This window comes from Cervus elaphus, chromosome 4 (genome assembly GCF_910594005.1).
Source record: "Cervus elaphus chromosome 4, mCerEla1.1, whole genome shotgun sequence".
Taxonomy (NCBI): Eukaryota; Metazoa; Chordata; class Mammalia; order Artiodactyla; family Cervidae; genus Cervus; species Cervus elaphus.
This window is the reverse complement of record NC_057818.1, coordinates 20,954,197-20,976,250: the sequence shown is the minus strand read 5'-3', so window position 1 is coordinate 20,976,250 and position 22,054 is coordinate 20,954,197. Positions and strand designations below refer to the sequence as shown.

General features: G+C 49.4%; 1 protein-coding gene and 1 long non-coding RNA gene across 2 annotated transcripts in view; one reads left to right on the top strand and one right to left on the bottom strand.

Moving 5' to 3' along the window:
- The window catches only part of LOC122691704, a 41,695-nt gene extending 36,012 nt beyond the window's left edge, over nucleotides 1–5,683 (bottom strand). The window contains exon 1 of the long non-coding RNA XR_006340481.1: nucleotides 5,535–5,683. This is a non-coding gene — a long non-coding RNA (uncharacterized LOC122691704). The remainder of the gene's footprint in view (nucleotides 1–5,534) is intronic.
- A 328-nt stretch (nucleotides 5,684–6,011) lies between these two features.
- On the top strand, nucleotides 6,012–21,755 carry SALL1 (spalt like transcription factor 1). The gene is made up of 3 exons (XM_043898450.1): nucleotides 6,012–6,518; nucleotides 15,557–18,993; nucleotides 20,143–21,755. The coding sequence occupies exons 1-3, from the start codon at nucleotides 6,443–6,445 to the stop codon at nucleotides 20,581–20,583; spliced, it is 3,954 nt and encodes a 1,317-aa protein (XP_043754385.1). The 5' UTR covers nucleotides 6,012–6,442; the 3' UTR covers nucleotides 20,584–21,755.
- Nucleotides 21,756–22,054: the final 299 nt, after the last annotated feature.

Here is a 22,054-nt window from a genome sequence, read left to right as displayed (position 1 = left end):
TGGGGTTTTGCTATGGATTATGTCAAAGAGTCTGGGGGTGAGGGGAACCCAGGATGAAAGAATAGAGTCCGGGACACAATGAGCATTAAAAATGGGAAGAGGCACAAAAAAAGTGGAACTGATTTCTGACATAAACGTGTAGGTGTTGACAACTGTATAACTTAAGAAGTAATTGTCTCTGTTTTGAGAAGGCACAAGGAAGGAAGGCGACGGGCTTGGAACTGGGAAACTATAGTCTCTTAAATGTAAAATTCCATGTTAAACTGGGTATTAAGACAGAAACAATTGTACCTGTGGCTGGAGAAATGAGGGTGAACATTAGGAGAAAGAAATATCTGTGCAACAGTTTATAAAACTTCCTTGAGCTGGAAAAGATGAAAGGAGGAGAAGAAAGCAGTGGGTTATCCCCTTTCCCCTTTTTTGACTCATCACACATATGGAGCTACAAAGGATGCAGGTTTGAACTGCAAGGGATGGATGAAGTTTACAGTGACAACTCTGACTCACTGCATTCCCCAAAAAGAAATATGTCTCTCAGAGAAAGCCCTTTCTCAGTAGAGAGAAATATTCCCTAAGAAAGTCATAGCTTGCTGAGATGTGGGAGATTTGTAAATTACCCATAATGTGAGTGACAGTCCAGCCTTGCTCACAGGCTGCCAGGCAGACAAGGGCCAGGCCCCCGGGATGGTTCCATGTGGCCATTTGATTGATCAAACAGAAACCAAATGGTGCTTCCCTCTCCAAACACTGACCAGCAAGAAGCAATTGCCCCATCAAGGTCTCACTGTATGCAGCTTTCTACAAAACCAAGATGCACCTCTCTTTGAGAACTGTTGATCTGTTCTATGAAAAGGGACCTTTTGCTGGAGAAAGAGGCAAAACATATAAAGTTTGTTGCAAGAGATTTGCCAAATTAGCTCATTGAGGTGTCCCATAGGGAGGTCATTTAAGCGAATCTCTTTTATGAATGAAAATGAGCTTCCTGACAGACCCCCAGTCACACCCCTACATGCACACAGAGTCCAGGGCTTCAGAGATCCCACACCTATTCCCAACAGATAACATATAAGAACTGATTTCTAGTCACTGGATCCAAAAGTCCTACTTCTTGAGCTCAAAGATGGGAATGAATCTGTGAGCCCTGCTGGGCTTTCTGGACACCCTCCTAATGGGTTCCAGGAATTAGCTACACTCTATTGCATGGTGGTGATTTTTTTTTTTCCACGCTCAGAAGACCGCAAAAGGATTTTAACCAAAAGGAAGCAAAGGTTTTCTTTTTATAAATTCGATTAGTCTTTCTCACTTTCTCTACCTCGAAACATTTCCTTGGAGAGGCATTTTGTACCCAGAGACCCCTTAGCGAGGCACTGTGGCATGCAGGGCTCAGTGAATTTCAGTACAAGACGTTCAATGTAGACGGAAAGTAAAAATCACAGGCACTTGCGGTCGCCAGCGAATAAGTCAGTTTCTAAATGCCTGCATGCGGATGGCCCTGCAAGAGAAGAAAGAGGAAGTTTGCCGGTAGTGTGGGACCCTTGGCTGGGATGCTTGGCTGGGATGCGCGCGGACGAGTTACCAAGCCCGCCTTCCGCTCGCCGCGGCTGAAATTCCCGCCGGAGCCGGCGCCTGGGCGCCTGGTCCCCACGCTGCACCCGGCGCCAGGGTTGCAGATAGCCCTTGGCTGCGGACTGCGGGTTCCCCCAGAAAGTGCGTCTTTTCGCTGCCGCTGCGGAGACCTGATTACCGGGGAGCCAGTGCGCAAAGCGCTCACAGCACAGACTCCGCCGGGGCCGGGGGTACCCACCTGAGCAGGCTCCCCGAGGCCTCGAGTCTGAAGCCTCTCCAGCGGCCGAGGAGAGATGAGGATTTGAGCGACAGCAGTTAAGGAAAGAGTTTCTGAAACTCTCGGGGAAGCCAAGTACTGGGGTTTGATCAATAACCGAGCCTACGGTGGGCTTCCCAAACTTGGTCTTCGCTTTTGATCACTTTTCCTGTCCCTCCTCCACCCCCACCCCTCCACTCCGGCCTCAACCCTGGGAAAGACCTTAAGGGCTAGGGTACTAGCCAAGTCAATCCTTCCTCCTCCTCTCCTCGCCACCCCAATTTACAGACAAGAAAATTATAAATAAATCCCAAGAGTGGTTAATGCGGGTGCATTCAGCTACCCGCGTCCCAGCACACCCCAACACCACCGCCGCCACCACCCACTCCGTCCGTCCCTCCCACCTCCGGGTAGGGGAGGGACCGGGAACCTGATCTCCGGGCTCCTGCCCCTAATATTTCCCCATCAATAATGTTGATACCATCGGGTGTGCCTCCACCCCCGCCCCCAGGACGCCGCAGCCGCCTTTTCGCCGCTTTCTGCTTGGCACGAGAAAACGAAACCTCCTCTCCCGCCCCCCTAGCCTCGGCCGGCGGCCCAGCGGGGCCTAAGGCCGGGGACCGAGGAAGCAGGGGCTTGGGGCAAGGCGAGTGGGGGCGACCTTCAGCTCGAGGGTAAAGTGTCCAACCCGCACCGGTGGAAGGAGAAGGAGCGAGAAGGAACGTCCTGGGCGCAGGCCAGGCCTCATTCTAGGCTCCATCAGAAAGTGGGGGTCAGACCGGGCCGAAATAAGGTAGTTTTGCTGGTGGAAGAATCGGGCCTTGAGGAAAGGAGGCTCAACACCCTCTCCCCTTCCCAAGATCAGGGAATGAAAAGGAGAATTCCCTTCGCTGGGAATTCACCTGTGGCCCGCTAGCCTTGGGGCCCTTCGGCCCCCGTCAAACCCACCAAGGACTCTGTAGGTGTTGGGAAGACTGGAGGGGGGGCGGCGGGATTTGTTGGTAGAAACACAGGCATCCAGCCCCCCAAATGTGAGTTTGAAAAACTCGCCAAGCGCCTCGCCCGGGTGCGGTTCCTGTCGGCCCACGAGGTCACGACCCTGGCGCAGCCGCTGCCAGACTTCGGGCCACCTCCAATCTTTAACATGGAGCAGCCCCTAAAAACCAGGAGCCTAAGTGCCAGCCCCGTCAACTGGAGTCCCGCAGCAGCTGCCCCACCCAAGGCAGGGACCCGCGACCCCCAGTAGAGCGCGCAGGTCTCTCGAGTGAGCAGGGCGTGGGGAGGGGCTGCACTGCGGCACCTCACTGTAGTCCCTGCCTTCTTCCGACCGGCTCAAAAGGACAAATCAACCCCCATCTGTCTAACCCCACTCTGTCTCCGTTTTTATTAATTTAATTATTTCTCTGCCTCGCGGCACACGAAGCCTCACCCGAGCGCCCTGACAGCGCTGCGCCCGCGTCTGCGAACCACGGAACTTGGGCCCAAGACAATGGCCCGTAATTGATGTATTGCCGTCAACAATAAAGACCAATTCTCCTCTCCCCGCCATTCCGACCATCCCCCTCTTCCCATCCCCCCTCCTCCACCTCCCCTCTCCTCTCTCCCGGCCACGGAGGGAAAGAAAACAAACAAGAAATTAGCGGGGGACGCTGCGCATCGAGCGAGACGCCTGCCTCTACGTCTTCGAGGACGCAGAAGAACGAAAAAAGTTATTAAAGTTTGGATCCCCCCAATTAATTCGTCTCTGCTCGCCCATTTTTAATTAAACATCGCGAAGCTGCTGCTTTGCGTGTGCATTTCGTTTGGTTGTTTGTTTTGGTGTTTTGTTGGGGGGGGGGGGAGGGAAAGCTCCCCCGCCCCTTAATCTTAATCACACATAGAGCAAGTAACGAACACGTGTGACGCTAATCCCGGGAGCCTGCCGCGGCGCTTACGGCGCGATCCAGGAAGAAGGATTTGCGGGATCGCTAGCTCCGTTCGGTTCCTGGCAGCACGCGGTGCCCCAGAGGCCCGGACTTTCAAGAAGCCAAGATTGTTAGAGACGGATGCGGGCGAATCCAAACAGGGGCAGAAACGGAGAAACGCGTGTGCAACTGCATACGGCGGCGTTGGTGTACCTGGAAGAGTGTGGGTTGGGATGCCTGCGAGGATCACAGTTTGCGGAGCGGGGGATGGGTTTTACACGTGCTCCCGCACACTTTCCTGGGGGTCTGGGGGAAGCGAGAGGCTGGCACCCCAGGAGCACGCAGATCCATCTTTGCCGAGAGATCTCTTTAAATATTCAGTGAGAAATAATGGCATTTGAAGCACCACCTATGGAAACATTATTATCTTCATTCTTCAACATCAGCCCCACTGATAGCTTCGTTTGTCTTTTTATCAAAATCTACTGTAACCAACAAGACCTGGGGAGAAAGAGAGAGCGAGGTGCAGGGGGGTGTCAGCGTGTGTGTGTGTGTGTGTGTGAGAGAGAGAGAGATCGAGCGAGGCCACAAAAGAGGAAAAATAAGCGGGAGAAAAGGTGAAGAAAGGGCGAACAAGGAGAAGTTATATCAAGAGAAATAAAGTCGTCAGGAGGAAAACAGAAACATTCACCCGCACACCAAAGATTTAGATTTTAAACAGCGGGGGAGGACCAAAGTGGCTAGAGAGACTCTTGCGGGAGCGCAGTATGGTCCGGAGTACCCGAAACTCTACTTGGAAGACTGGTGCCCACTTCGCGCGAACTGACTGTATGGCTCTCCAGGCTCCAGGGCGCTCCCGAATTGGGGCGTCCTTATGAGCCCTCTCCTTTCCCGATCGCGAGATAGGGTAGGGATTGTGTATCTGCACCCCCCCCCCCCCGGCCCCATTACTCAACCGAAGTTTAGAGTGTCCCTCGGGCGCAGGACTTCGGGAACCAGGAGCGAGGAGACCCTGAGGCACAAGGGGGAAGAGCTAGGCTGAGCCGAGGACTGAGCCTCAGGTTCGCGGGGGCCCGAGCCCAGCGGACTGAGTGCGGGCCCCGGGATCCCCACTCCGGGCTCAGGGCCCCGGGTGGGAAGGCTGCCTCACAGCCTGGGGAGATGGAGCTGGTGCGAAAAGTTTGGGCGCAGCGCTCAGCAAGTGCCTGAGAAGTGGAGGCGAGCTCCTGCGGGGCCAGACAGCTGCGGACAAGGACTCCCCTCTCTCCAGGCTCAGCGCGGCCACCTCCTCGCCAAGAGCCTGGGGCACGGCCCGCTCCCCCAGGACGAAGAGCCGCGGGGTCCCGGGGACTGGCCGTGCCCGGAGCCCAGCGGGGCAGGCCCGCGCCTCGCGAGGCCAGGGGAGGGTTGCAGCGTGCTGGGTAAGCGGCGGCCCCTCCCCTCCCCCCGGCTGGAGCTGAACTCGGATCCCAAGCCGGTCCCCGCTCGCCGCCTGCCCTGGGCTCGGCGGCGCCACCGCTGCCGCCGCCTCCCCGCGGAGTGACGCGCCCTGCAGCCAACCGGGGCAGACGAGGGGGAGGTCCGGGAGGGGTCCTGGGCGGAGCCGGGCCGCCCCCTTATCCCACGGGCTCGGGGCCGCTTCTCCCGAAAACTTCAGCCCTAATTGTCCTGGGAATGTCCGAGGTAGAGAAAGGGAGCGGGGGAGCAAGCGAGAAGCTGGAGGATCGGGGCCCTCTGAGGAGGAACCGGGTGGCGGGAGAGCTGCCCCTCCCCCGCCCCAAAGCCCCAAACCCATCACGTTCCCAAACCTTTCCTTGGTCCTCTTCTCCGCGCCCCCGCGAGCCCGGGATCCAGGGGATGGAGAACTCGGGGCGAAGGAGCGCCGAGCCAAGCAGCGAGCGGGAGGGAGGCCGGGCCGCGGGCGGGAGGCGGACCGGCGTGGGGCTGGCTCTTCCCCACTCGCTTATTTTTTTTTTTATGGGGGTGGGGGTGGGCTGCTTTCTGGTAGCTCTTAAAGAAACGAAGAAACACTCACGAAACGGGACTTCCTCCCCCCAAATCCCGCCACGGGACTCCCTCCCCCCGCGGGCCGGCGCTCCTAGCGCCGGAGTTGGGAAGTTCGCCGCGCGCCCGCAGCCCGGGTCCCCAGCCCCCGCCGCCCGGCCCCACCCCCCACCCGGGGAGGCTTAATTCCGGGGAGGGCATGCTAATTTGGGTCGGCCCAGCCCGGGATGGGGGGGCCGAGGGAGGGAGGGGGGCTCAGGCCGGGGCGCCGGGTGCTCAGAGGCGAGAAGGCAGGCCCCCGGCGGCCCGGCCGCGGAGTCCCGGGCGGTCGCGAAGAGGGTTAACCCAGTGTCGGGCGGCGCGGCTCGCAGAGCCAGCCCCGCGGCCGGCTTATTGGGCCAGCGCGCGGAGAGACAGGGGTCTGCAGCAAATCACAAACTAATTGATTAAGGCGAGCGGGTTTGAATAGCGCTGGCCCGGTGCCAATCGCCTTTCAAAGAGCCCCTCTATGATTAATCGCAATGCATTATTGATAATCATAATTATAGCAGGACACATGCGCGCTGCGCCCGGGGCCGGGGAGCCGGGGAGGGGGCGGGCGGGCCGGCGGGCGGGGGGAGCCGCCGCCGCCGCCGCCGCTCGATTTCCGTAATTTTGAGAAGATTTTTTTTTAGTAATTTTTTATTCTGCCCCAGCTGATGTTTGAGCCAGCATGTCGCGGAGGAAGCAAGCGAAGCCTCAACATTTCCAATCCGACCCCGAAGTGGCCTCGCTCCCCCGGCGAGATGGTGAGTGCTCCGGCCCGCGCCGCGGACACACACGCGCACACACGTACTCGCACTCACACTCACGCACACTCGCACCCACGCACACGCGGCTGGCCCCCGCGCCCACCGCCCAGCCGCCGCGACCCGAATCACCATTTCGACTCCGCGATTTTTTTTTTTTTTTAAATTTCAATTTGCCTTTGCTGGGCTTCCCCACCCCCAACCCCCCTGCCCCGAGGAAAGCAAACAGTTCTCCAGGCAGGATCTTTCCGGAGTTGTTGGGTCCTCCTGCGGGGAGGAGAGAGGGCTCGCCGGCCTTGCTCCTGCGTCCCGGCTGTCCCCGGGAGCGGATCCCGGGACCCTCCGAGCTGCGGCCCGGGCAAGGGTGCCCGGCGGGGCGCGGGTGCGGACAGAGGCCGTCGGCGCCTGCCTGCGCGGTGCTCCACGCGCTCCCCGGCCCGCGCCCGAGGCCCAGCCTGGCCTCCGCCGCCCTGGTCCTGCTGCCTGCGGGAAGGAAGTTTACTTTGTGCTCCGGGCTGAACTTGGAACGTGGAGGGGAGCTCCCTGCGCGGCGCTCCCCCCCTTCCCCAGCGCTCCCACTCCTCCTGGGCCCGCGCCGCGGAATGGGGTGCCTGTGGGAGTTCTGAGTTCCAAGAAGATGGGAACCTGTATTGGGGCGACCGTGCCTGACACGCTGGGGTAGAGGCCGTGTTGGAGAGTGCTCTTTGCTGTCGGGTGCTCCCCAGACAGAGTGCAGGCGGCCGGGGGAAAGTGTCGGGGTCCGGCCATCCCACTTGATCCCCGCATCTCTTCTCCCAACACATGCACACTCGGCGCCCCCAAGAAATCTTTAGACTCGGTCGGCCTCCGCTAAGGATCGTGGTACCTCGCACTTCCAGGAGTCGTAAGGGTCGTTCTTCAGAGCTGGACGTGGGGTGGGCTATCTAGCTACGAGGGAGTCCCCCTAAATCAGAGGCACTCGCTTCCTCCGATGGAGGCGACAAGTGCGGGGCCCGAAGGGAGTGAACAAGTCCAGAACAAAGTTTGTGTGACGGAGCTAAGGCCGAGAGTGGCAGAGATCCGGGCGGGGAATTGGGGGTAGAGAGGGCAGACACCTTGAATCCCTTTTTATCCCTAAAAAATATTACACTTTAGGGGCCTCCGAACTCCCAGGCCCAAGGCCGGAGGCGATGGAGCGGCGCCCGGGCTCGGTTCCCCGGCACAGTGCTCGCCTCTCGGCTGCGGAGGTTCGAACGGCAACCCCGGAGCTGTCTCCGCGACTCCGAATGTCTCTCGGGGTGCTCCATTTTGGGGTATAGAGGAGGGAGCTGGACCCCGATAGGGCTCGGAAGCCTGCCCTTTGGTCGGCACCTCAGTCCTCTAAACTCTGCGGCCGCCCGGCCCTCACGGTCCTCTGGTCCTTCCTTAGAGGCCTGCTTCTCTGCAGAGCTGGGGCGCAGGGACCCATGCAGAACCCAGGCGGAGAAGCCGAGGGGCTCCCACCCACTTCACCCCGGCTGTCGGGAAAGGGGACTCCTGTGGAGGGGGTGATCCCTGTAAGAAAGGGGAGAGAACAGACACAGATGAAGATATTTGTGTACAATATTTGGCCCCCTCCACCCCAGTACTTTCTCAAGCTTCAAGCCTTATCCAGAGCCTCTGATTTCTCAGTCCCCTGAGAACCCGTGATCCCCGCTTTCCACCCCAGGCGAGACTGGGTGCTCAAGGTACAGAGGTGAAATTATCCAAGGCCGCTGCCACAGAATTTTTCCGGGTTTTCCCAGCTGGTTTCTTCTGCATCTCGTCCCCACACCATCTTTGCTAAAGTTTCTGGTGAGATCTTCCTCACTGTAATACTGTTCAAGTCAACAGTTTTTAAAGGACCAAACCTAAAGGGAGGAGAGGAAAGATTTATTTTTAAGTCTTTTTTTTTAAATTAATGTGTACTGATTTTACATATTTTCAAAAAAGAAAAAAAAAAAAGACTTCGGCTTCACAGAGAATTGATGCTTGCTAGATCTTTACCTTTTTCCTGTCGCCTTTGGAATCCGGAATTTTTAATAGTTAAGGCTTCTCATAAAGCGATAGCATAAAAGGAGTTCACTACCTCTGACCATTATTATTTATTAGGACTGTTTTTTTGGTTTATTTGGGCTTTGAGGTAAGTTAGTTAAGTTACATTAAGTTTCCTTTCTTTCTTTTTTCTCTTTCTTTTACTTTATTCCTTCCTTCCTTTCCTTTTTCTTTCTTTTTTATCCCCAAAAGCTGGTTCATTGTCCTAAGAAGGAGTAAACTGGTAGGGGCACCGTAGGAATCACTCCCCTCTCGGCCTCCTTTCTCACCTCTCCCCACCCCCCTCTATTTCTCCAGTTGTAATGGTTTTAGGTTATGACTGTTTTTACATGGTTGAACAATAAGTTTGGGAGAAACTGCCTAGAGGGTAGATTTTGTAATAGGGTTACAGGATTTAGTATGTTGTAATAATATTAGTACACAACTAATCCTCCTCCATGTCTGATTTTACAGGAGGGCCTTACACACGCCAATTCTTTTTATTTGGGAGTAGTTGTGAGATAGAGAACTGAGCAATCATGTCTCCAAGTTACCTTTAAAAAGTCCCCACCTTTCATGCGCTGTACCCAGCCACCCATTCTCCTGTCCGCACAGAACACACACTTTAAGGAGTCATTGGAGTTCTGTTTTTCAGTTTGCAGGTTTGTTTGCTTGTTTAATCTACATGAAAGTTGTTAAATTTTTAGAAGATTAACCTTCCTTAAACACTGTGGTTACTTTTTTTTTTCTTTCTTGAGATGGGCTTAAAACATGGCAAAGGAAATGTTAAGCCTATCAAATTAAACCTAGCTGGTGGTGCCCTCAGCAGATGCTGGCACCTCCGATTTCATGACTTCGGTCCAGAGTGAGACCTAGGAAAGTTTGTAGGCCCCCCGTTACAGTTGCCCTGAAGGAGCGACTCCCAAGGCTGGGAGCAGTCAGGCTTACTGCGCGGCATGTCACGCCTGTGTGTGTTTGAGCGTGTGCGTGCGTACAAAGAAAATCCGAGCTAGCCTCAGCAATCTCCAGGATAACTTCATCAGAACAAGTTCAAGAAAACAAGATCATTTGGTCAGTCTTACGATGTTCATATTTTAATTGTATTTTTGGTGCTGCTATATACTCTTCTAAAATAAACTAGGAGATTTTGACTGTTTCTTATGAAACCAACAGTATGGCGCTTATTACTTGTCTCTTAAATGATATGCAACAAGTCTCGAATTACTTGTAGAAAGATGACTGCCACTGGGAAAATTATTTAGCAAGGTAAATAATTTTGAGGAAAGAGAACATTAGAATGTAATGATTTTGTATGTGGATTCTTTACTAGCAATTCGGATTTCAGGTGTGTGTGTATGTGGGTGTGTTGGCTTTTTCTTCCTTGGGTAGTGTTTTTTAAGATTCCTGGAATGACATGTTTGGCCCACTCATACTCCATTCATTTATTAAGAAAGTATTTCTGTGCCCAGCTTTTTCAAGGAAAAGATCATATTGGAAGAAAGATAAAAACATCATGAACTGCAGATATAACACTGCCTCTCATATAAAGTATCATTAAAAAATTCCTCTTATTTATATTAATAATGAAATTCTATTATTTACCAAAGTAATTTACTCATTGTGAGCAGCTTAATGGCAACACATTGATTTCTGGGCCCAAAAGGTTAGAGAGAACTATAATTAATTGCTTTTTTTGAAAAACCGACACCTGCATGATAAGGCAGTTGCAAAAAACTCCTGTTTAATCAGGCCTATTTTAAGTTTGTGGCATCATGGAAGATTTTGGATGAGAAAATGCAAGCTGTTTTGGGGGATTTGCTGGAGGCCTTACATACTTCCTAAAATGTTCCAAACAAACACAAACAAGCGAAGGTGGAAGGACAGGAGAGAGCGTGCGTGAAAGTGAATTTGTGATACCGAAGGTTTTGTGGTTTATTTTACATCCAGGTTCACCTATGGTTTATAGGCACGAGTGTCAATTTATAGGTTATTCTTTGGGGACTTTATTTCATTTCTTTCTGCTTTGGCAGGTAGCAAGTTGTCTTGACCTACAGTCCTTTGGAAAGGAAAAATCTGAATTTTCAAGGCAGAGCTCTCATGGAAAAGCAGGGGGTGGGAATCAGGTAGACCAGCAGTTCAGTTTTTTGAAATTGAGAAAAGCCAAACTCAGTGGAGTAGCCAGAACTAATTCCTTCTGCAGACTTAATTCGGTTTTTCTAAGGTACCTTCTGATACCGCTCACCCAGTCTTCCCAAATATTCTTAGATTACCAAAAGGGCAGTCATGGAGCATTTGAAGGGAGGAGGTGGTAAATTATCCCAAGAACAAGCACCCCTCCCCCTCCAAAAGAAAAAAGTCGCTGTGCCAGGCTTTGGAAAACGTAGATGTGTCGAGCTGTTTTAACCTTTGCTAGCCTCCTCCCATGCAGAGGTGACAAGGTCCAGATCATAATATGTCCTTCAGTATCTTCCCAGTGACCCCCAAATTGAGTCTTGCTAGTCACTTAGCAGGAAGTTCGGAGTTTATTTTAGTTTCACCTTATCAGCTTGGCTTCTTTTCCTAACCTTATTCCCCTGTCACCCTCAGATGCCAGACCCCCAAAGGGGAAGATTGACAGGTAGTTCCCATAGCTCAGTTTTACCCTCAGACAACAGGGATCTAGTTTCTTGTGCCTTTGCCAATGTTTATGTAGTCAAAGTTTAGATCTCGCCTTAAGCAGTCTCTTTTACGCGTCACTGGAAGAGGAAAGCCACAAAGAAGTTTTTGAACAAACCCTTGCAACTGGAACCCCATCTAGTGTTCAGTTTGATTCATCCAAGGGGAAGATATTTTCCCCCTTTCATTTATTGTGTACATTAGGTGGGCTGGTATCAGGATTTTCAAAGGACTGTCTTGTCCATGTTGTTATTTTGTCAGAGATTTCCCCTTGTATTCTTCCACTCGAGAACACGCTAATCCCAGTCAGAACACTGAGGGGACTTGAAGGGAGCCAGTAAAATGTGTCATCTGGCTACAGATCTCACAGAAGAAACTTAAGACATTACAGAAAATATGCAGAGCATATGTGGCGGTGTTTAAATTGCTGTGGAATCTCAAGCTGAACATTCAGATGCAGGTTTTTCCCAGGTCTGTACAAGAAAAAGAAAAAAAGAGAGAAAAACCAATCAATCAGAAATGTTTGTGATGGCCTTTCAAAATTGGTCTACCAAAAGGAACAGCCAGTTAAAACTATAGGCTCCAAGATCATAATCTTGTGGGGTTTTGTTAAAAACGTTAATGTGATCTGAAGGTACTGGGAAGTCAAGCGAAGGGTCTTTCTGAGAAGCTCCAAAAAAAGAAAACTCAGCGTGGTACAGTAGGGCTGTTGTTTTGTTTTGTTTTCCTGGCTGGCTAAACCTTTCAGCATGGGGCATAGTTTTATTTTTGTTTTCTCAGCAGACAGATATACTGGAACACTTCAATTTTCTGCCTCCCATTCTGCAGTGTTTAGTTCAGATGATGAAAAGCTGACATATTTGAATTGGGCATCAAGAACCTAAATAGTACAATGAAAACTAAAACATCTGGGATTTTCATATAAATTGGATAAAGCTATAAGATCACCTCTTCCTCTGGCCCAGAGGGGGTAAAAGAAACCCAGAACATTCCAAAAATCTTTTGGTGTGTACATACTTAGAAAACCACCTCTTCTTAAATTTTCCTGTATGACCACAATGACAAAATTAATCTGAATGCATAATCCATAGAAGAGGAACTAGAATATTGTTTTTACTATAGTACATGGAACAAGGCAACTGTATTTACTATAATGGGGTCACCAGTTGCAATCTTGTGTAACAGATTATTGAGAGATACAAGATAGCCAGACGGTCAAAAAAACGAATTAGAATATGTTAGTTTGTGATGTGAGTGTGTGTGTGTGCATCTTATTACAACTTAAAATATTCCTTTTGGTAGTTAAAGATTCAAACTAGACCTGATGTTTTATCCTTTTTTTTTTTTCTTTTCATATAAAGCTGTTTCATTGGAATTCTGTTCAGAAGGCAGATGGATTTAAAGTTAAGAACTATTATAATGTAGCGACACCTGCTTTTGAAATAAATCAAAATAGGTATCAGAATTTTTTTTTTTTTGGTGTTCATAAACATCAGGAAATTAAATTAGTTGACTCTACAGTGAGATCAAATGTCAGCTTATTAAAATGTTGTGAAAATCTAAGCTAAAATATGGGCAGCTTTTTTAACACAGTCTCTTTCTTAGAAGCAAGCAGGCACTTATTTTTAAGTGTCTGTATTTTCCTTCCAGTTAGCACAACCCTAAATATAAAAATGTTCAGGTCGAAAAACTTGAAAATTCTCAAATGAGTCTTGAAGCAGCACAAATGCAGAATTGGAGCACAGGAAGGTAATAATCAGCTAAATCCTGTAAAGTAACCTTTTTAAAATTTTCTCTATATTATGAGAATATCAGATGTTTGCAAGTTACAAAGAATTAAAAATGCCCTTTAATCGTGAGCACAGATGTGCTAAATATTTGAAGCAACTACATTGTAATGTGTACAATTGATGAAGTCAGTTTTCTGATTTCCCTTGCTAGTTATTTAGTTCTGAATCTGTCATTATTTGTCTAAGCCCAGCTGACCAAGCAAAACTGTGTTTTAAAGTGGCTTTATGTTTTGATAAATGTGAGCTGGTTGAAAAGTATTTTCCACTGAATGCAGAGCTTAATAGAACATGCTGACATAATAGTTTTAATGCATTTTGTTGAAAATGTGTGAACAAACAGAATAGCTTTTGTTCCTTCATAATTGGCTGTAAAAGTAGATGGAAACATAACCATTACATATGGAAATGTGCAAAGAGAAAGAAATAACATTTCGGTTGAATATATTAGGAACTGCATTTCCTAGTTTAAAATAAGCATCTGAAATGGATGCATCATTTAAAATTGGTTGTCAAAATAAGAAGCTTTAAACAGAATTTTTGTCACATTATTTTCGTCCCCAGTTAAGCAACATAACTTTAGCGAATTTCGTTTAATATTTTATTTACATTATTTTTAAGTAAAGCGAGAGACAGAGCTTAAAACAGCACCTTGAATGTGCAGAGGAATCCTGTGCCAATTAGGATGATTAAACATTAAATTAAAACTGAATCATTATTGGTATTTTCTGCTCCAACCAAGATTTGTTTGGTATTGTTAATGCATTTTGCACTATACCCTTACGGAGATTAAAAGATGGGTATTAGGGAAGCTAGCTTGTTAAGTATAACTTAGCTACTCAAATAACCCTCCCAATGAATAAAGTGTGCATACATTTGGCATACTTTACCAGGGCTTCTAATCATCTGCGGCATCACTCAAGGCAAACAGAGTTAAGGAATTTTCAGAAGTTAGTATTTGGGTATTAATTATATTTTCTGGAATGTAAAACTACTCAAGCTTTTTTGTTTTTTTGTGTGTTTTTTTTTTTTAATGTTTACTGCAAAGAGGCAAATGGCTGACTCTTTTGACTCAACTCAAGTTTACCGAAAAAAGCGGCATTTTGATTTTGCATTTATTCATATTTGCTATTAGTTTTTTTTTTCCCCTGCAAGTTTTCTGGGAGATTCAATTTGGAAGTCATGGAAACTAACTATTATCTGATTCAGTTCTGCAGAAAAGCATGCAGGGAGGTAATCCTTGAATTAAACAGTTTTTTTTTTTTTTTCACAGCCTACGGAGATGACCACACACCATTTGTACAACAGAAGTTGGTGTTCCCCATGCTGGGCAAACAATGGGACGCCATCCTGTCTTTGAATAGGATGTTAGCTTGGAGTTGGAGATTTTTATGTTTAATTTACAAATGGATCTTAGTGAGAAGAAATCTGAGCAACCAGTGGAAACAAACATGAAATAAAGGGATTTTATAATGAAAGGTTCGGGACAATCTGTTAAACAATTGATAACAGTTAAGAGCAAACTGTTTTTAAAGGCATTTCAGACAAGGAGAATTGCAAAGCATTTCCAAACTAGAAAACAAGAATTATTTCTTCACTTCCCCTTAACTGCACATCTTTCTTTAAGTTGATATTTAATCAGAAATGTAAATCTTGTGCCAGTTTTTATAGATAGAAAGAGCACTTTTGATGAAATATTTACAGGCATAATGTTGCCATTTGGAGCATAGTGGCATATATTCCTTGATTAGTGGGATGGTAGCCAGTTGCATTCTTTAATTTTAAAAATAAACATGCCACAGCCTGATATATAGGTGCCAGGCAGGCCTTGCAACGGATTTTGATCATTATGTTTCTCATGTGTGTGTGTCTGTGTCTGTGTCTGTGTCTGTGTCTCATTGTTTTCTCTTGTATTCAGCTGAGTCTTGAGTGTCCAGAGGATTTGTTACTGATGTGGCTAAAGTGTGTTTGTCACGGATCAGACGTAGCTCAGGTTCCAGGTAGGGTCTGGAGGTGATTTTCAAGTTGTCAGTCTTCACCTTGGTGATAGCCATTTTTTTTTCCCCTTGTCAACCACTGATTGGAACCTGAATGACTACAAATTAGTTTAGTGACAGAACAAACTGTCACAGATATCTTTGAATCAGGTGAAAATGAATAAGGTTGACAGAAGCTCAAGAGCCTAATAAGTCCTCAGGATGGTGGCTGGACCCTCTCTGGATGGACGAGTAGACAATAAGGTGTATAAAATATTGGAAATCAATATTTTGCTATGGAATTTCATTATGCACCAATGTCTGCAGTTCATAGTATTTTATATTTTGATGGATTACCTGAAGGCCGCGGCTCTCGGAGATACCAGATTGATAGGGAGTCCTCCAACAGCCTTAACATTTAATCAAGAACGTTCTTAAGGAATATTGATTGGTTTTCTGGGGCCACAGTTTTCTGAGTTTCACAGGGAGGAAAGAGTTGATCCACCCCCATTCTCTCTTTTTTTGAAGTCCTGGATGACTCTGGGTGTCCTGACTTCGTTGCTAACCCTGCTCCTTTTCATGTTTGCAGGAGACACAGAGAAGGGTCAACCCAACCGCACCACTAAGAGCAAGGATGCCCACGTCTGCGGCCGGTGCTGCGCCGAGTTCTTCGAATTGTCAGATCTTCTGCTCCACAAGAAGAACTGTACTAAAAATCAATTAGTTCTCATCGTAAATGAAAGTCCAGCCTCCCCACCTGAAACCTTCTCAAGCCCCAGCCCCCCTCCTGATCATCCCCAGGAACAAATGAATGACACGTCTAACAAAACAGAGCAAGCAGAGTGCAGCGACCTGGCGGAAGCCCAGGCACCGGCCAGGGACGAGTCCATGGAGGTGGAGGCCCCGGCAGCTCCCAAAGGCACCAGTGGGCCCCTGAGCGGCGGTGGGGACGGCAGCGTCCCCCCTAGCTGCAGCAGCAGCAGCAGCTCCGGGGCAGGTACCTCAGCGATCACAACCTCTCTACCTCAACTCGGGGACCTGACAACACTGGGCAACTTCTCCGTGATCAACAGCAACGTCATCATCGAGAACCTCCAGAGCACCAAGGTGGCGGTGGCCCAGTTCTCCCAGGAAGCGAGGTGCAGTGGAGCCTCGGGGGGCAAGCTGGCCGTCCCGGCCCTGATGGAGCAGCTCTTAGCTCTGCAGCAGCAGCAGATCCACCAGCTGCAACTGATCGAACAGATTCGTCACCAAATATTGCTGCTGGCTTCTCAGAACGCAGACCTGCCAACCTCTTCCAGCCCTTCCCCAGGTACTTTACGAACATCTGCCAACCCCTTGTCCACCCTCAGTTCCCATTTATCTCAGCAGCTGGCTGCGGCAGCTGGGTTAGCACAGAGCCTCGCGAGCCAATCTGCCAGCATCAGCGGTGTGAAACAGCTCCCCCCCATCCAGCTACCTCAGAGCAGTTCCGGCAACACCATTGCCCCCCCACACAGCGGCTCTTCCCCCAACGTTCACATATTGGCGGCGGCAGTTCCCACCCCATCCTCGGAAAAAGTGGCTTCGAGCGCGGGCGCCTCCCACACCAGCAACCCCGCGGCCTCTGCCTCATCCTCACCAGCTTTTGCAATAAGCAGTCTGTTGAGTCCTGCATCTAATCCACTTCTACCTCAGCCGGCCCCCGCTAACTCGGTTTTCCCCAGCCCTTTGCCCAACATTGGAACGACAGCAGAGGATTTAAACCCCTTGTCCGCCTTGGCCCAGCAAAGAAAAAGCAAGCCACCAAATGTCACCGCCTTCGAAGCCAAGAGCGCTTCAGATGAGGCGTTCTTCAAACACAAGTGCAGGTTCTGTGCTAAGGTCTTCGGGAGCGACAGTGCCTTGCAGATCCACCTTCGCTCCCACACCGGAGAGAGGCCATTCAAGTGCAACATCTGCGGGAACAGGTTCTCCACCAAGGGGAACCTCAAAGTCCACTTTCAGCGCCACAAAGAAAAGTATCCTCACATCCAGATGAACCCCTACCCCGTGCCTGAGCATTTGGACAACATACCCACCAGTACCGGCATCCCCTACGGCATGTCCATCCCTCCAGAAAAGCCGGTCACCAGCTGGCTAGACACCAAACCCGTCCTGCCCACCCTGACCACTTCTGTCGGCCTGCCGTTGCCCCCCACCCTCCCGAACCTCACCCCCTTCATCAAGACCGAAGAGCCAGCCCCCATCCCCATCAGCCATTCTGCCGCCAGCCCCCCGGGCTCCGTCACAAGCGACTCCGGGGCCCCCGAGCCGGCCGTGAGAAACCCAGGTGGGCTCCCGGAGGAAGCGGAAGGCCCCACTGCGCCCCCTTCCCGCGGCAAAAGCGAAGAGAGCGGTATGGCCCCCAGCTCGGCCCCAGCCCCGAACGCCGGCGTGCTGAGCTCCCTAGCGTCTGACGGCGGTCCGGGCAGTGCCTCGACTTTCACCAACCCTCTGTTGCCGCTCATGTCGGAGCAGTTCAAGGCGAAGTTTCCTTTTGGGGGCCTCTTGGACTCAGCCCAGGCCTCAGAGACATCCAAGCTTCAGCAACTGGTCGAAAACATTGACAAGAAGGCCACTGACCCCAATGAGTGCATCATCTGCCACCGGGTCCTCAGTTGTCAGAGCGCCTTGAAGATGCACTACCGCACCCACACCGGGGAGAGGCCCTTCAAGTGTAAGATCTGCGGCCGGGCTTTCACCACGAAAGGGAACCTGAAGACCCACTATAGCGTCCATCGAGCTATGCCCCCGCTCAGAGTCCAGCATTCCTGCCCCATCTGCCAGAAGAAGTTCACGAACGCCGTGGTCCTACAGCAGCACATCCGAATGCACATGGGGGGCCAGATCCCCAACACCCCGGTCCCTGACAGCTACCCCGAGTCCATGGAGTCCGACACGGGCTCCTTTGATGAGAAAAATTTTGATGACTTAGACACCTTCTCTGATGAAAACATGGAAGACTGTCCCGAGGGCAGCATCCCGGACACGCCCAAGTCCGCAGACGCGTCCCAAGACAGCCTGTCTTCCTCGCCTTTGCCTCTAGAGATGTCGAGCATTGCCGCTTTGGAAAATCAGATGAAGATGATCAACGCCGGCCTGGCAGAGCAGCTGCAGGCCAGCCTGAAGTCAGTGGAGAACGGGTCAGTCGAGGGGGACGTCCTGACCAACGATTCGTCCTCAGTGGGTGGGGACATGGAAAGCCAAAGTGCAGGCAGCCCGGCTATCTCAGAGTCTACCTCCTCCATGCAGGCTCTGTCCCCATCCAACAGCACCCAGGAATTCCACAAGTCACCCAGTGCCGAGGAGAAGCCGCAGAGAGCAGGGGCAAGTGAGTTTGCCAATGGTTTGTCTCCCGCCCCAGTGAATGGTGGGGCTCTGGATTTGACATCTAGTCACACAGAGAAAATCATCAAAGAAGATTCTTTGGGAATCCTCTTTCCTTTCAGAGACCGGGGTAAATTTAAAAACACTGCTTGCGACATTTGTGGCAAAACCTTTGCTTGTCAGAGTGCCTTGGACATTCACTACAGAAGTCATACCAAAGAGAGACCATTTATTTGCACAGTCTGCAATCGTGGCTTTTCCACCAAGGGTAATTTGAAGCAACACATGTTGACACATCAGATGCGGGATCTACCATCACAGCTCTTTGAGCCCAGTTCCAACCTTGGCCCCAATCAGAACTCGGCGGTGATACCCGCCAACTCGTTGGCGTCTCTCATCAAGACAGAGGTCAACGGCTTCGTGCATGTGACTCCTCAGGACAGTAAGGACACCCCCGCCAGTCACGTCCCTTCTGGGCCTCTGTCATCCTCCGCCACGTCCCCAGTTCTGCTTCCAGCTCTGCCCAGGAGAACCCCCAAACAGCACTACTGCAACACGTGTGGTAAGACCTTCTCCTCGTCGAGTGCCCTGCAGATTCATGAGAGAACTCACACTGGAGAGAAACCCTTTGCTTGCACTATTTGTGGAAGAGCTTTCACAACAAAAGGCAATCTTAAGGTACTTCACTCCATCTGCACCTCACCCACACCCACCCCAGCAGCCTTCTTTCTTTCGAGGCCATTGAGGGTTTGTAAGGCACGCCCCCAGAGTCTTTGGTCCAGACAGTCAGGGGCCGAGTTCTCGCGAGAGAACCTGCTGCCACGTGGCTTATCTGGAGAATTGTGGGTGTCTGTGCAGGTCAGGATCATGGCAGGGGCCAGGGCAGGCTGCAGCCTGCTGAACGTCAGAGTGCCTTGAATAATTTGGTACCTAAGCGAAGCAGCGGCCTGGCCATGTTGTCTCGCTAAGTGCACCTAATGAATTGCTCTACCTACCAGGTCAGACAGCCCCGCGTTGCCACAGGGTATTGATTAAAGACCTCCATGTGGCCTGTGTGCTGCCCATATCACTTAATAATTACACTTCTCCTCTGCGTGGGCATCTATTTTTTTCATAACTCTGCAGTCCAGCGTGGTTTGTCTTTCAAAAAACAGTAACGTCACCACTCTGCTAATGGGTATTATGATAATTGATCATACAACATTTCCTACTGATACGTGTTGGAAAGAAAGCAAATATGCTTAAGTTCTAGAGCAACAGTTGAGCGCTCTTACTGTGCACATTTTTCTGTTGACAGAGTATTTCTCTAGAGATTGCTGCCAGTAATGCAAGATGAATAATTACTTTCTGGCTTTTTCGCTCCACGCACAGGCCCTCCATTGGGCAATCAGTGAGGGGCACTCTCTTCCCATCTGAAAAGGACATTTATAGGGTAAAGGGTGTCAGATACAATACTTGCCATGGCAATGAGAGTGGACATAACAATTCTCACCCTGAAAGGAGCTATCTGCAACTGACTGGCTTGCTCAAGGCCATTATAAGCTAAATACAGGTAATAAAAAAGGAGTAAGTAAGGCATCCTTGCCCAGGCAGAGGAGAGGCGGACCAGGGTTGCAGAGAGTGGACACCTTATTACTAGCAGACTGGAGTGGACAGTTCTTGTTACCCTTCCCACTGTCCGGCATGTAATAAGAATAGACACTGCGGCCACTGGCCCTGTCAAGTGTTGGGATGTGAGTTGAGACAGATTCAACTATTAAGCTTCTCCCTTCTCTCTCCCCCCTTTTTCTTCTCTTCTCCCTCCATCCCTTCCTCCCCCCATCCCAGGTACACATGGGCACTCACATGTGGAATAGTACCCCCGCCCGCCGGGGTCGCCGGCTCTCTGTGGATGGCCCTATGACATTTCTAGGAGGCAATCCCGTCAAGTTCCCAGAAATGTTCCAGAAGGATTTGGCGGCCAGGTCAGGAAGTGGGGATCCTTCCAGTTTCTGGAATCAGTACGCAGCCGCGCTTTCCAACGGGCTGGCGATGAAGGCCAACGAGATCTCCGTCATTCAGAATGGGGGCATCCCTCCAATTCCTGGAAGCCTGGGCAGTGGAAGCAGCTCACCTATTAGTGGGCTGACGGGAAACCTGGAGAAGCTCCAGAGCTCAGAGCCCAGCGCACCCCTGGCTGGCCTGGAGAAGATGGCAAGCAGTGAGAACGGAACCAACTTCCGTTTCACCCGCTTCGTGGAAGACAGCAAAGAGATCGTCACAAGTTAAAGGCCCTTTGGCTGGAGAGGGAGCATCCCCCATTCAGAATGAGACCCACGGTTGCTTCCTCCTCCTTGCCCTGTCCCTCCCAAACCTTCTGGTTCCCCCACAGCGCCCCCCCCCACCCCGCCCAGATCTCTGAACTACAACCTTCTGAAGACATTCTTTTGTACCTTGTTCAACTTCTAGAGTTCTAAGAAAGCTTATTTATTAGTGATATAACCTGGCTTTGCAAACAGAATGCAAGCGTTAACTTTGGTCTTCTGTATTTTTGGACTAAATACTAATTGACTAGAGTCCTGTAAACTTGCTGTAACATTTATGGCAATTGCAAGTTGCCCTGCTAGGCGGTCTTAATCTGGCATTAACTTATTTTCTATATCCAGTTTAATATGAATCTGGTGTTGATGCAATGCCTCAGTGATGCATTAGCTCTCTAATAAAATCTGTATATAAATGTATACTTTGATCCTGCTGGAAAATTTTATCAGCAAACACATTGTCTAATCTTTCAAAACAAATTTAAGGAAAGGACTGAAAGTACAGACTGAACTGTGTGGTTCTTTGAAAGGTTTGGGTTTTTTTTGGGGGGGGGGTTTGTTTTGATTCTAAAATTCAACCTGCTTTTTTTTTTTTTTTTTGTAGATTTAACCCTTTCCGTTTTGAACTGCTATTTGTATTGTGCTTTTTACTTGAGTCGTCCTCAATGTTAATAAGTTTCTGTACAGTGATAAGCACGCAGAATTCTTTAGAGAAAAATACAAGTGTTGTTTTGGTAGTTGAAACTAAGACGTAACATTTTGCCTTGTAGGTATATTCACAATAGAAAATGTGTGCTGGAATTTCACAATGCTGCTAAGAATAGCATCTTGAACAACCTTCAGTGGAGAAAATGTAGATGCTCTTGTATATATAAAAAGAAATATCACTTTCATTAAAATGTACATATGTTCCTTACAAGAGCAAATGCTTCTTCTTGATCAAGAGAGCAGGTATAGTGTTTGTTTATTTTGTATTAGGTATGGAAGGAAAAAAAAAAAAATGGACTGTTACATGCACTTTCTTGGAAAGTTGAAAGGAAGGGGGGGTCCAATTTCTTTAACATTTAATACTTACTAACAACAGAGATACTGTAATTTTACTCAAGTAATCAAATACATTTTTTTTTGCAACAGATAAAACAATATACTGTGTCTGTGTTTTTAGAGTGCATTTCTATTTAGCCAGGTCCCAAAATGTATTTTAGCATTTCCCCAGGCACCAGTAAATTGTGTATGTATTTCTCTCTCTCTCTAAATAAGGAATTGTAAAAGGCATAACAGAAACAGGTTTGCATGAGCATGTGTTTTCTTTTTCTCTTTATTATTTTTTTTTAATTTGGAGGATCTAGATATTCTCCCAATATCAATTACTTGTTTGGCTACTCTTCCTACAAACTTTCTGCCCCCAAGAAAAAGGAAAAAAATGGTGTGAAATAATG

Excerpts from the sequence above, each read along its gene's own strand:
- SALL1 (XM_043898450.1), top strand. The coding sequence starts at position 6,443 with ATGTCGCGGAGGAAGCAAGCGAAGCCTCAACATTTCCAATCCGACCCC. Across the intron at positions 6,519-15,556 it reads CTCGCTCCCCCGGCGAGATG|GAGACACAGAGAAGGGTCAA; the intron begins GTGAGTGCTCCG and ends TCATGTTTGCAG. Across the intron at positions 18,994-20,142 it reads CAACAAAAGGCAATCTTAAG|GTACACATGGGCACTCACAT; the intron begins GTACTTCACTCC and ends CCCCCATCCCAG.